The sequence below is a fragment of the Papaver somniferum genome, unplaced genomic scaffold (genome assembly GCF_003573695.1).
Source record: "Papaver somniferum cultivar HN1 unplaced genomic scaffold, ASM357369v1 unplaced-scaffold_154, whole genome shotgun sequence".
Taxonomy (NCBI): domain Eukaryota; kingdom Viridiplantae; phylum Streptophyta; class Magnoliopsida; order Ranunculales; family Papaveraceae; genus Papaver; species Papaver somniferum.
The window spans coordinates 3,782,272-3,796,527 of record NW_020624820.1 but is presented as its reverse complement, the minus strand read 5'-3'; the positions used below and the strand labels follow the sequence as shown (position 1 = coordinate 3,796,527).

Here is a 14,256-nt window from a genome sequence, read left to right as displayed (position 1 = left end):
GAACTAAATTAACTACATCATGCTCTAATAAATTCCAACGTTTTTGGAAAAAACCCGGCGGGAATCCATCTTGACCAGGTGATCCCCAAGGATTCATGCTAAACAACACAACTTTTATCTCTGCATTTTAATAAGTGGGAAATTTTGAAATGGAGACAAATGGTGAACTTTTGGACAATGATGAGAATGCATTTAGACAAAATAAAGAACCAATATTAAGCAGTGAATATTTATGATTCGGGAGATTGGGGTTACAATATTAACCAAAGTTTAAAAGATATTTGGATAAATAAAGGTCCATTAAAAAAACAGGTTAAAATTTTCGGTTTACTTTTTATAAGTATGATAGATGCTTCGATCACGATCACATTCGTTACCGATTTGAGGTTCTAATGGAACTATATACCAAGGATGGAGAATGGGAAAGTCGAAACAGGAATTGTCAACAAAAAAGTTTTATTTTACTTATATTATGTAGGCCTCGTTTCAATAAGTTTGTCTAAGATCTTTAAAAACTTTGCTACGGCCCTGTATTTAGTCATGCGGTTTTCTTAGCATTATTGTGCGTATAGTTTTTTGAGAATGGAATGATTGTTCCCGCACCATTGGCTGTTTCTTCCGTTGTCCGACTGCATCACTATCACTAGAAAAAAAATCTCCAACACTATTCTTAGATGATGTGCTTGTTAGCGTTCCATTTATGGCTGCACTTAAAAATCGAGTTTCTCATTAGTTTCCTACTGCAGATTTTGTGAAATATGGCCGAATATATTTATTTGAACATTACTGCCAATTTTTGATACGTATAGTAGGAAATTGCTGAGATGAATAAAATTTTCTCTTTTTAATGTTGTGCTGTAGGAGGAAACCAAGATGTGTATAAGGTGAGGGTTAATAATTTAACAAGAGGCCAATAAATTGAATTGCATTATTTCCCCCAAAATTCGTTTATACCCCTCTCGGCTCCCGTGAACAGCAATGCATCAGTAGTAGGGTCAGTAAGGTACAGACACACCTTAAGTAACAAAAGTACACATTACCTCTTTTGGAAATCAAAGAAGAGAGATAGTAAAGAGTGCATAGTGATTAGTGCGTTGACTGTGACATCAAACAAAATCTGTGACATGAAACAGAAAGTAGCAAGGTGGTAGAATATCCGTACAACTTTATGTTGTGTTGGGCGGCGAGAAAACAAATCCGAATAAAGACAAATTTAAAGAAAGAGAGAAAGAAGAAAAGAACAGACATCCCCAAGTCACACAGCAGGTGATGCTCCTAGTCATATTCATCCGGACGATTTCTTTATTTTTTTTAATTAATAGTGCATAGTCCTCCCAATCACATTCTCATGTGCACATTCTTTCACTCCAGGTTTCGCCCACTAGTAATTCATGGATTGAGTTCACAGAATTTTGGTCCTTGTTTCCAGCACATGCAAATTTCAACTTCAAATAAATGCTATAGCTCCTTTCCTCCACAGTCTAGAGAGATCTACCTATATATCAATAGACGAAAATAATTATATATTGATTTACATTGTATTCTTGTATTTTTAGGAAAATCAAAAGTGATTCCCCGAGGACCCTATATAGTCCTGACCAGTCTACTACTCTCTGATCGCAATAGTGGGGTATGTGACTGTGTGAGGGGCTTATGGGGATGTTATCATCTAATATGTTCCATGGAACAAACTCGACTACAAACTTTCTATCAGCAAAAAAAAAGGAAAAGGCATGGACCCCGCCCACATGGGATTACTAGGGGCTAATTTAGGTTCGCCATGTGTGAACAAATTTTTGCGGTTGTTTTTCCCGTCCATAAACAGTTTTTGATTTCAAATGGGTATGAAAAAGAGTGTGGTCAGCGTAAGGAAATTAGTTGCGGGCAGGCGGAATAGCTGTTTCTTTGGTTTCCCGAAAGGGTGGCCAGATTCACTTTTTTTTTTTAATAAGCAAAAATATACATGTGTATATATTCAAACTAACTGAAAAGTAACCGGAGGATTTTTTTTTTTACGAGGGTTTTCATAATATTTCGGTTCAAAAAACTGATACTGCAATTATTAGACTTGCAACATTTCTTTTTAATTCGACTCCATTTTGTTAGTTTATCCGCGTTCCCGTTAAACTTCCTATTTACATACTTAAAATCTACCTTATTAAATTTACACACATAAGAAGATACATTATCTAGTATTGATTTTATTTTCCAATCACAAGAAGAATTCATGTTGCTTAGAAAATTTGTCGCATCTTTGCAATCCGTCCGTATATTAACATCTGTGAGATTTAGCTCCTTAGCCCATTTAATCGTATTTAGCAAAGCTAATCCTTCTGCTGCTGAGAGTCCTGTAGTGGTATCTGAGGAAAAAAAAAGATGTCAGTAATTTTATTATTAACTCAATATGTGATACCCACTCCATATGATCCATCAGCACCATCATATGTTGCATCTACAAAGAACATATCATGTTTTACATCAGCTGACCCCCTATCCTGTGATACTAAATTCCTTTTTTCTATCATTGGTTTCACAAGATACATCCCTGAATATTTCCTCCAATCATCAGAAAGTTTTGCACTGTTTTCAAACATTCAATAGGATTGGGTTTAGTTCTATTAAAGTTGACATGATTCCCGTGCTTCCAAATCTGCCAGCATATAATGCTAAATGTTTCCTTCCATTCCCATAAGTCTGCAGAAAACCAAGATCTAATCCATGATATAACATCTGAATTATATGTAGGCATCTGAATTCTTAATCCAAACCATACAACCCTAGTGAAAGGACAATGAACAAATAAATGTGCAGCTGTTTCAGGTTGATACCCATTACACATTAAACAACTAGACTCCACATGCTTAAGTTTAGCATTCATTTTAGCCCTTAAGGGTAAAACATCTGCTGCGATCTTCCATGTGAATAAACTAACTCTCGGAATGGTTTTCATCTTCCAAATTTTACACTAGAACTTATACCTACTATTCTGGTGTTCATTCGAAAGTAAGCCATAAACTGATTTAGTAGAGAATTCTCCATTCCTATTGCCTTGCCATCTCAACCTATTAGGTTTATTCACATTAATGAATATAAACTTTATTCTAGCTGCTGTTTCCACATGAAAAACAGAATCTTTCAATGACACATCCCAATTACCATTTATGTCCATTAGATCTGACACATATTTCAAGTCTTCATGATACCATTCATTTAAAATACATGTTCTAGGAATCCAATTATCTTTTGAGATTGATATATTTCTCCCACTACCCACTTCCCATATACTATTCTCTTTTACGACCTGCAAACCTTTCTTGATGCTTTTCCATATCCAAGAGATCCTATATTTTCCACTCTTATGAAAAGGGTGATTCCACGGAAAATATTTACCCTTCAATAATCTAACCCATAAAGCATTTGGATTATTCAATAGTCTCCAGGCTAGTTTACTTAGTAAAGAAATATTCATTCGATGAGGATTTCTAATGCCCAAACCACCACAAGATTTAGGCATTACAACATTATCCCATGCTTTTGGGTAGTACGCTTTTTTAGGGTTTTTCTTATTCCACCAGAAATCCCTTTGAATTTTATCATACTTGTCTAGAACTGAAATAGGAAATTCCAAGCATAGCATTTGATATATAGGAAAAACAGATAAAGTTGAATTTATGAGCACAGTACGCCCTGCTTGAGTTAAAATCTTAGCTTTCCATCCATGGAGAGTCTTGTAAGTTTTTTCAAGTAGAGGATCAAAATTCAAAGCTCTCTGCCTACCAAAAAACAATGGAGTACCCAAATACTTTTCATTTTTAGATATTCTCTGAACCCTTATCATTCTAGCTAGTATTTTTTCATATGCTTATTATGAACTTTCTTACTAAAATATACCCCTGATTTATGATAATTAATGTTCTGAACCGAAGATTTACTGAAAATGTCTAAAATATGCATCAGCTGCCTAACCTCAGAGATATCCGCTTTACTAAAAATAAAGCAATCATCTGCTAACAGTAGATGAGATAGTACGGGACAATTTTTATTAATCTACATACCTGAGAAAGTCCTTGTGTGTTCAACATGGGAAAACAACCGAGATAATCCTTCTAAAGCTGTTATAAAAAAATATGGAGATAACGGATCTCCTTGTCGGAGACCCCTTAAAGGACTAAATTGAATCCCTGGAACTCCATTAAGAAGGACCGTTGATTTAACAGTAGATATACATTCAAAAAATAGCTCACACCATCTATCCAAAAACCCAAAATTTTGTAACATTCGCACAATAAAATGCCATTCCATTTTATCAAAAGCTTTAGATAATCCAACTTTAAAGCTAAAAAACCTTTTTTGGTTTTACTATTATCCATGGAATGTAGCATTCATGTGTAATAACTATATTATCAACAATTTATCTTTTTGGAATAAAAGCAAACTGGTCAGGAGCTATAATTTTATCCAGCACCATTTTCAATCTGGTTGCTAAAATTTTAGATATCAACTTGTATAGTGCATTACTCAAACTAATAGGTCTGAAATCTACAGGAGTAACCGGATTCTCCACTTTTGGGATTAGAGCAATGTAATTATCATTTAATGACTCGGGATGTTTACCCGTATCAAAAAAACTTCGAACTAAATTAACTACATCCTGCTCTAATAAATTCCAATGTTTTTGGAAAAATACGACGGGAATCCTTCTGTACCAGGTGATCACCAAGGATTCATGCTAAACAACACAACTTTTATCTCCTCAGAATCAGGCATTTTAATAAGTTATGTGTTTTCCTGATCAGTAATAACTCTAGGAATAATATGATCAAATATAAGATCTATATTGACTCATTCCGAAGAACTAATGCCCTGAAAATGATTTTTCAGAAGAGCATCTAATTGATCCTTATCTTCTAACCAAAGACCAGTAATGTCTCTTAACGAATGTATATTATAGTGTCTTTTCCTATTAGATGCCACAACATGGAAGTATTTTGTATATCCATCATGCTCTTTGAAGAATTTATCTCTACTATTCTCCAGCCAATAGATGTTTTCAATCTTACTCCAAGTTTCCAATTCCTCCTCAAAAACTTTCAATTTTTTCCTAGAGATTAAATGACCAAGTTTAGCATTCTCTTTATCAATTCGCTTCAAAACCATTTCCTTATTTTTGAAAATGTTTTTGAACACATTTTTATTCCCGTCCTTAAAATCATTTGACAACCAACTAGCAAATCATGCATATCAGCATCATTCCTCATTTTAAGCATTTTCCTAGCATTCTCTATAAACATATTATAATCCTTATGCTCCATCCAACCTCTAAAAAACCTATAGGGTCTCTCTTTTTTAACTTTACAAGGGTCGAAAACAATCAGTAAATGATTATGATATGAATCGGTTCTAGTTAAATGGTGAATTAATGCATCAAGAAAGCATTGAAACCAATCCACATTTACCAGACTTCTATCAATCCTTTCTCTAGTGTTATCTTCCCCTTCCCTCTGACTAGACCAAGTAAACGGATCACTCGTAAACTTTAAATCTATAAATCCTATTTGTTGAATGACATTCTGTATGACAATAATAGCACTAGATTTCATATCATTTCCACCTTCTTTTTCACTATTGTGTACAAAATTCAGGTCACCTACTATCATCCAAGGATGAACAATTAGATCCCCTAAACTCTGTATATATTCCCATTGATCATATTTTTGTTGAGAATTTAATGCTCCATAGAGACAAGAGGTGTAACACAATATGCCCCTGACCTTACAAGTTACAGTGATTATGTTTTGCTGAATTTCAATTAACTGGACATCTAAATTATCAAACCAAGCAATAATTTGACCCCCTGATTTTCCTATAAATGGAATAATTATCCAATCTTTAAACTTTAGCTTCCTCACGGTCAATTCCATCTTTTTCATAGGCATTTTAGTTTCAGATATAAATACAAGATCATGTTTATGATCTTCCAAAAGAAAAAGAAGGTGGTTAAATGTTTTTGGGATGTTACAGCCTTGAGCATTCCAAGACAATAATTTCATGATTTTCAGTTCTAAACCAAGATAAAAATAAATACTGTAAGCACACAATATGTACACAGAAGAAGATGTATAAAACAAAATTCACACAATCCAGATAGTAATACAAATACAAAAACAAAAACACTAAAAAGGAGGAATGAAGTTAAAAATACTAACCGAAGTGGAGATTTTGGTACTAGAAGTTCCTTCTACCATCTTTAGATCTTTAACTTTGTCAAAAACCATGCATATTCATTAAGCACATCCTCTGCTGCTGCTATTGGTGTTAGGTTTAAAGTCTCCCCTTCCATGATTGTAAGTGCTGAAGAAACCATCTCACTAGTTGAAACTCTTCCCAGATCTTTATATTCTGCTAGAAGCCACGTGTAACCTTGAAGATAATACTTTCCTTCAATCAATTTTTGCAAATATATCTCGTTTTCCTTTTTCCTTGCCTTTTCTTCAACTTCAGATTTATCAGCAACTTGTTCCTTTTTTTTTCTTCCTCTTCTTTCTTATTGCTATCAACTGTGTCTTTAATTACCACAGCCTTTGCCTTCATATCTGGATTGGGACACTCCAGTCAATTTCCATTCTTTGCCTTTTCCCATTAGCTTTATTTACTGCTTCCTTATCAATGAGGCTAGCAAACTCTGTTACATTTTGATCAGTTTTTTTACCATGTCTAGATTTGTTCTCTTGAGTTCTAAGTAACCCTTTGCTTCCTGCCTTGTCCCTATCACCACAGGTGGTTCACGAATTTCATTTTGGCAATCATATTCAGGAGGTTGATTAATCCACATACAATTAGTACACACCTTAGATGGAAGGTCAATATAATCAATTTCTATCTGCTTCTTTCTAGCACCCAAGTCTTCCATTACCATATCAACTCTCTTCACAAGTGGCCTACTTAAATCTACTACAACCAAGACTTTAAATTCTTCATTATGAGGGCCTATCATCATCAAAATCTCCCCTATTTGTTTTGCAACTTTTCTTGCCATGTAAATCCTTCTAGAAATAAAGCTACTGAATTTAAATATTGTCCAAAAGATATACTTATTAAAGTTCAGATAAGAATGTCTTTCTTGATCTATTTTTTCTCTGAAATTAAGTAGCTTGCCATCAACAAATACACTTGCCATCACAATCTTTGCAAACTCTTCATGATCTTCAAAAGAGAACAAAAACATATTCTTTGTTTTTGTTTCTCGTACTTCAACTTTATACTTCAGTTGCCATTTGTTCTTGAGTTCCCTTTTCACTTGATCACGTTTAGTTTTGGAGTTGTAAAAACCTTCCTCTAGAAATAACTTCCCCACCAATTCCATAGATTCACCTTTTCTAATACATGCAGAAGCTTTTTTGAGAAAATTCAATAACTTGCAGTTTCCTATGTCAGATAAATCTGCATGTTTTTCCATTAGCTTTGCAACTGTACTCAAACCTTCATATATTATTGGGTTTTCCATCATGTGATTAAGAAATTGAAAAAAAATAGTACCGATATGCAAAGCAAAAAGATAAGAAACAGTTATATGACAAATTAGAGCTTTAGTACTCATCTTTTCCAAAATAATAAATCTATAACCAAATCTACTCCTTACTCTCTCTATTTCCAAATGTAAGAATGTTTCTTCATGAAAAAGCATGCAATTCATTCTCTAATTTACAATAAAGAAAACCATTTTTTTTTCAATCTGACAATATTCTGCAAATTTAAGAATCTCATGATTACCAACCTTCAAATCTGCCCTTCCAGATAAGCAATATCGAATAAAAAAATTATCCACTGAGTTGAAGAAATAACACGTGTGGATCTGCTTTTGGAAATTTTAAGCATCTGATAGATCATATTATCCCAATTACTGACCAGTTGCCGAAGGGGATCTACCCAACACCACTTAGCAGATTCAACCATGGAATCCTGTAAGTGTAATCCAAAGATATAGAGAAGCAATTATTTCCCACTGCAGGGCATTAAGCTGAAATCATATTCAAAACAAAATCCATATGAGTAATCGATTAAAATGAAAACCAGAAAACCCTAGAAAATTTTGATTAAAAGAAAATCCGCAAAACAAAAAAATTTGAAGGAATTCAACTACAAAAATAACTGAATTCATCTAATTATCTAATAAAAATAGAATTGTAGTCTTGGAATTATAGTTTAAATATGATTGCATTCGATTTTCCAGCGAATCGGTAGAAATTAAGTTGACTCGTTTTTCGCCCGTTTTATCGCTTGGACCTCCCGAACCTAGAATCCTTATCGTCCAGATTCACATTAGCTATTAGTTACTAGTAATACAAGTTTGTGTCTGGCCAGAATTTGATCCTTGCTACATGTACAACCTAGTGACCCGAGTGATAAACACCTTGAAGTTCAAATATGCTACCTTTTCACGCCGAATTAACGACTATATTACAATGATCAGGGATGTCTTACATCACTTTAACTCATTGAGTTTAGTTTTATCAAAAAGGATGCCAACGATGCCAATGTTGCGGCACATACCTTAGTTTCTTATGCAGTGTCTAACCAATCTTCTGTTATGTGGTTATCTTCTCCCCTCTCAAGTGTAGATCAAATAGATTATGCTAGCAAAGAAACCGACAACTTCCAACTTTAAATTATTGTTAAAAGAGAGTAGATTAAAAATAACATAAGCCGTGTGCAGGCGGATATAACTGATAAAGAGAAAAAAACTAACAAGATTAGCAAAAAAACGAAAATAAAGCCACAATAAAGCTGCAAACACAAAGAAGACCACTGCCTATTGTCAATTAGCAGACTGGTCAACATTTTATATGATTAAATCATCGTGATTTTTTGCAAGATCGCTAAACGTTCTTCACGATGACTCTTTAGAGGTGAAAACTCTAAGCCCCGTAAAGAACCAAACTTTATTAGTTTATCTTGCGAGACTTTGTTAGAAGCTTTAGATTTATGAAGCTTGTTCTTCTTTAGACTTGAATGAGTACCATTTGAGAATATACCTTCACCTTTCGGTTTCATACTTAATCTCATACCAATTTTTATAATTGGCTCGAATGATGACGGTTTTGCGATGCTGTTAGAGCATTTCTCGGTCGAACTCGCATGCGTTGCTATCTCAAGCATGTTTGTCAATGTTAGTGATCAAAACTATAAGTCATGATTTCTAGCATATCATAGCTAAGGTTTCGGACTAGGATAAAAAGTGTAGTCGAGCTCAAGACTCCATGGTAGTCATCATACAAGACGAAGGACTACTCAAGGAACTGGTGGATCTTCATCGACTAAAAGGTATGTGGAGACATGAACTTATCTGTCACTTAAAAGTGTATTTACTCTATATACTACTCTTGAGACAAAAGTCGTTTTTGATATAGACTTTCATTATACACATTTGCTATTTTGAGCCGAGTTTGCCTCGCTTATCTATTTCTCGAAATATGTGTTGGTAAATCTTTCACTTTAGCCTAATTCATATTTTCCTAGTGACGAAAGTCATGTTATGTTTCAATCACTTTAAGAATTGCTCTGAGGAAAAATGGTATGTGAATAACGGCTATATAACGTCCTTTGAGAATGTCTCAATGATTGAAATGAGAGTTTATATTGCATAACCATTGATGGATATAAGCATTATTGTGGAAACACATTTGTGCATAAGTCCTACCCCTTGAACCAAATTTTGCCAACTTTGTTGATCAAGAGAAATGAAAGTGGTGTGAGCCAAGTCCGCGAACTCAGTCTACGAACTGGCGGAAGTTCTCGACCCGAGAAATTCTGCTGGAGTTTGAGTAATCCTTCCATAAGTTTAAGTCCGCGAACTTGAGAGGTTATATATCTAAAATCGGTTGTTCTTGAACTCATGTTTATTAAACTAATGAATGATTTGGAAAACCGTGGCTATAAAGTTCATGAACCGATTCGAGTGAATCAAACCGTTTTTGCTTCAATTGTGTCTTGTGTAGTTACATAAAGATCTAAGCAATTGAACAACTCTCTAAATAGTTCATTTAAGTCATTTGGACTAGTTATGGTGAAGAATAATATGGTTGATATGAAAGTGATCATATGGATAACCATCGGTTAACTATTATTGAACCAAAAAATGTTAATGTTTGGGTACGGTTCATAAACCCAAAATGGAATATTTCATTTGTGTGTAACAAACTAAGTTTTTTATCTAACGGATGAGAAATATTAGCTTGAATCTAATCCGGTTTCCATCTAACGGTGAATATTGAATTCTTTGTTACTAAGCTAACATTGATTGGGAACCCTGATTTAAAACTGTATATAAGGGAGGACTCTAGCAACTGGGAAATCTGATCCCCACACCTTAAGTGTGATATTAATTGCATAGCTAGAGTCGATTCTCCTTTAACCTTGGGTTTTCTTCTTCTAAAACCAGGTTAACGACTAAAGACTTCATTGGGATTGTGAAGCCAGGCCGATACTACTTTTATCGTAGTTGTGCGATCTGATCTTTCTGTTTCTATTGTACGAGTACAATTGTAATAATTGGCTTGAGATTTATATCTCTGATAGGCAAGATATAAAAGAAATCACAAACACTTCGTCTCATCGTATGTGATTCCACAATATCTTTTTTCGCTGCGTCGATTAAGACTATTGTGAGGTGATTGATAATACTAGGCTGTTCTTCAGGAATATAAGTCTGGTTTATCAATTGGTTCCTGTTCACCTTGATTTATCAAATGACGAAACAAAACTCGTAGGTATATTCATGGGAGACGGATTTATCTATTACCGTAGACTTTTCTGTATGATACATATTGTTTTATTAAAGTTTTCGACTTTGGGTCGTAGCAACTCTTAGTTGTGGGTGAGATCAACTAAGGGAATCAAGTGCGCAGTATCATGCTGGGATCATAGGCGTGGGAGCATAACTGTACCTTGGATCAGTGTGAGATTGATTGGGGTTCAACTACAATCCAGACCGAAGTTAGTTTGAAGTAGGCTAGTATCTGTAGCGGCTTAATATAGTATGTGTTCAATAGGGACTAGGTCACGGGGTTTTTCTGCATTTGCGGTTTCCTCGTTAACAAAATTCTGGTGTCTGTGGTATTTCTATTCCTCATTATATTTGTTTATATAATCGAAATAATACACGTTGTGTGTTGTTCAATCAATTAGAATAGCTGACCTATTGGGTTGTTGGTATAAATTGATTGACACTTGGATATTTGTGTTTGGTACCATCCAAGTTATCTCTCTTTGATAAAGACTCGCAGATTTCTATTTGCTTGAGTAAAGATCAAATTGAGAATTGAGATATAAACTCTTTGATATACTTTTTTATCTAGATTGAGTCTAACTGTCTAGTTGATTCTTAGAAAGTATATTGGAGTTTGTCCATACAGATCTCTAATCAAATTGTTGGGTGTGGTTGTTAGACTCCCGCATTTTTAATTGGTAGCAGAGAAGGCAAACACGTTTAAGACCTTACAAGTCTGTGTTTGTAGCGATCTGACTCTATGGACAGAGGTGATATCTATATTAACGTACCACCAGTCTTCGATGGCTCAGATTACTTATGGTGGAAAATTGCTATGCGAGCTTTTCTTTAGGCACGTGATTTTCAATCATGGGTATATGTGGTTAATGGCTATGATCCTCCCGTTGAGGCAGTTGGAGATGTAAACGTTCCCAAGAATATTGGTGAATACACCCCTGCCAAGATACTTGCTGCGAAACAAAACTCCGACGGTTTGGATGCCATCATACATGCTATTACCCCAAATCTTCAGCACCATGTGTCTAATTGCACTAGGTCGCAAAAAAGCTTGGGAAATCTTAGAAACTGTATTCGAAGGTAATACCAGTGAAAAGGAAGCTAGGCTTCAAAACCTTTATTCCGATTGGAAAAAACTTCGTATGGAAAATGAAGAAACATTTGATAAGTTTAATCACAAAGTGTCTGAAATTGTTGCATGTTTTGCATTGGGTAAGACCATTCCTGAAAAGGACATTGTGATGAAAATTCTCAGATCGATGCCATTTAGATACGATTCTAAGAAGAATGCCATCATTGAGGGAAATAACCTTGATAGTCTCTCCAGGAATACGCTGGTTGGAAAGCTTAAGATATTTGATCATGAACATTCATCCAAATCCAAGGATGTTATGTTCAAAGCACTAAAGGACACTAAATTACTTGATAAAATTAAAAAAGTGTATATTCTGAAGATGATGACTCTGAGACAGATTCATCGGATGAAGATCTTGACAAATCAGTCTCGATGATCAAAAGACAGTTTAGGGATCTTCCGCTGAAGAGAAGTAAACGGTTCTCCAGAGATAAGCCTAAGGCATCAGTCAAACTTCATAATCGTGTTGCTCCTAAAAATAGGTATATTGAGGAAACTGATGACGAGGATATGCCTCAGTGCTTTAAGTGTAAAGCATTTGGTCATTTTTCAAACGAGTGCCCAAATCGTAGAAAATACACTGGGAACAAAGGTCTTGCTGCAACTCTTTATGAATGTCTGACACTTCTAATGAAGATGAGATATCAAGTGTTGCACTTCTCGGTGAAAATATTGATTTTGATAATTGTAGCAATACATACATCAATCTTGATGTTCTTTCTGAAGATAATCCAATTATTCTGGAAGATAAAGTTGACCCTTCCTTTGGAAACTCTTTTTTTAATGTTTCATGTTCTACCATGTGCTTAGCAGCTTGCACATCTTATAAGCATGACTTTTATCCTAACTTGACGTGTTCTTATTGTTCATTAAAGGGTCATGAACTTTCAAAGTGTTATAAGTACAAACACCAACAAAGGCACGTCAACAAAGAGCAAATCATTTAGCAAGGAAGCTTAAACTTTCTCAGAAGACCGTTGAGGTATGTAAGATTTTATCTTCGTCTAAGAAGTTAGTTTCCAAGGATAAACTTAGACCATTAGAGAATAAAGTATGGTCGAGTCGTTTTGATAGACAGAAGTCTGAGGATTCCTCTCAAGAGGAAAATGGTAGAAAAATTATTGTTCACCGCAACGCAACTTGATTGTGCTGAGTTTGAAATCTTGTCTCATGCGCCTGATCAAAAGAGACAATGATTTTGTATCCTGCAGGCTTTAGTAAAAGTTTTTTTTTTCTTAGTTTTTGTCTTGCCCTGTCTATCAACAAAAAAAGAGGGTTATCATCGTCAATTCTACCCTTTATAGGGTTGTGAGTTGGTCGTATACTAACCTATTAAAGGTTTCGAAACTCTACATTCCTTTTCTTCTTTGGAACTCCTTTTTATCTCAAGACTACTTGTTGAGACTGTGATTTATTCTCACAAACCCATATGCCTATGGATGCTCCAAGTGTCATGTCTTCTGATCTAAAGGATGTTAATATGATTTTCAAGCCATCAATCATGAAGTAAAAATATAAATCCCTGTTAGCTCCTACATTGAAAAGAAAAAGAAGGAATGTGAGGAATCCAAGAGCCGTTCCTTCAAACTCTCAGAAGTTTTCTGATGTTCTTGATGTGTTGAAGGAGATGCGAAAGAAGATTCAAAAAATAAAGGATTTTGTGTTTAAGACTCATGAAATTCAGAAGGCCCTGGTTCGACAACATCATCCAAGAAGGTTTATTGATATAAACTCCTACCTTAATGAACCTTATGTCCCAATGGCTGTTGAGGACAAGGAGTTCAGAGACTCTTAATATCTAGTAAATATTATACTTTTCTTGTTTTGTTTAGAATAATAACTAGAGTTTGGAATAACCATTATAGCGATTACACATATCTATGTCCAACGTTTTCATATTCATGCTTTTAGATTTATTGGTTTAAATTCTAAATTGTTTGGAAGATCATTTTTGCAGTATTAATCTTTATGGTTTTATATATTGCAATATTGTTATGGGATATGTGTGTTTGCGTCCGTGAACTTGATTGTCCCATATCTTGTCAAAAGTAAAGTTGTTCATGAGTTGATATGCATGTATTGATGAAAGAGTGAATGGACTTTTGACAAATACAAAATTTAAGCCTATAATGTCAATTATTGACGAAAGATAGGTTAAAATATTTTTTTTTATAAAGATTATGTCTGCTAAATGTTGTTATGCAAATATTGATGGAAAATAGAATGAATCCTTGTGTATTTCGCAGTAATTGATTTTTCCTGATCCATATTTTATGAAATACTACGTGGCTCCATAATGTGTCTTATGTTGAGCACTAAACGACCAGTTGATTATTCT

At 34.6% G+C, this 14,256-nt stretch overlaps 1 protein-coding gene across 1 annotated transcript; it reads right to left on the bottom strand.

Moving 5' to 3' along the window:
- Positions 1-4,842: 4,842 nt before the first annotated feature.
- LOC113336773 lies at positions 4,843-5,936 on the bottom strand. Its single transcript, XM_026582451.1, has 2 exons — positions 5,457-5,936; positions 4,843-5,202 (listed from the first exon to the last, which is right to left on the bottom strand). The coding sequence occupies exons 1-2, from the start codon at positions 5,934-5,936 to the stop codon at positions 4,843-4,845; spliced, it is 840 nt and encodes a 279-aa protein (XP_026438236.1).
- Positions 5,937-14,256: the final 8,320 nt, after the last annotated feature.

What these genes read in the sequence shown, in the direction of transcription:
- LOC113336773 (XM_026582451.1), bottom strand. Translation starts at nt 5,936, where the DNA reads ATGCCTATGAAAAAGATGGAATTGACCGTGAGGAAGCTAAAGTTTAAA. An exon ending in AAAGGATTGATAGAAGTCTG is followed by an intron (nt 5,203 to 5,456) that starts GTAAATGTGGAT and finishes AATGATTTTAAG; the next exon opens with GACGGGAATAAAAATGTGTT.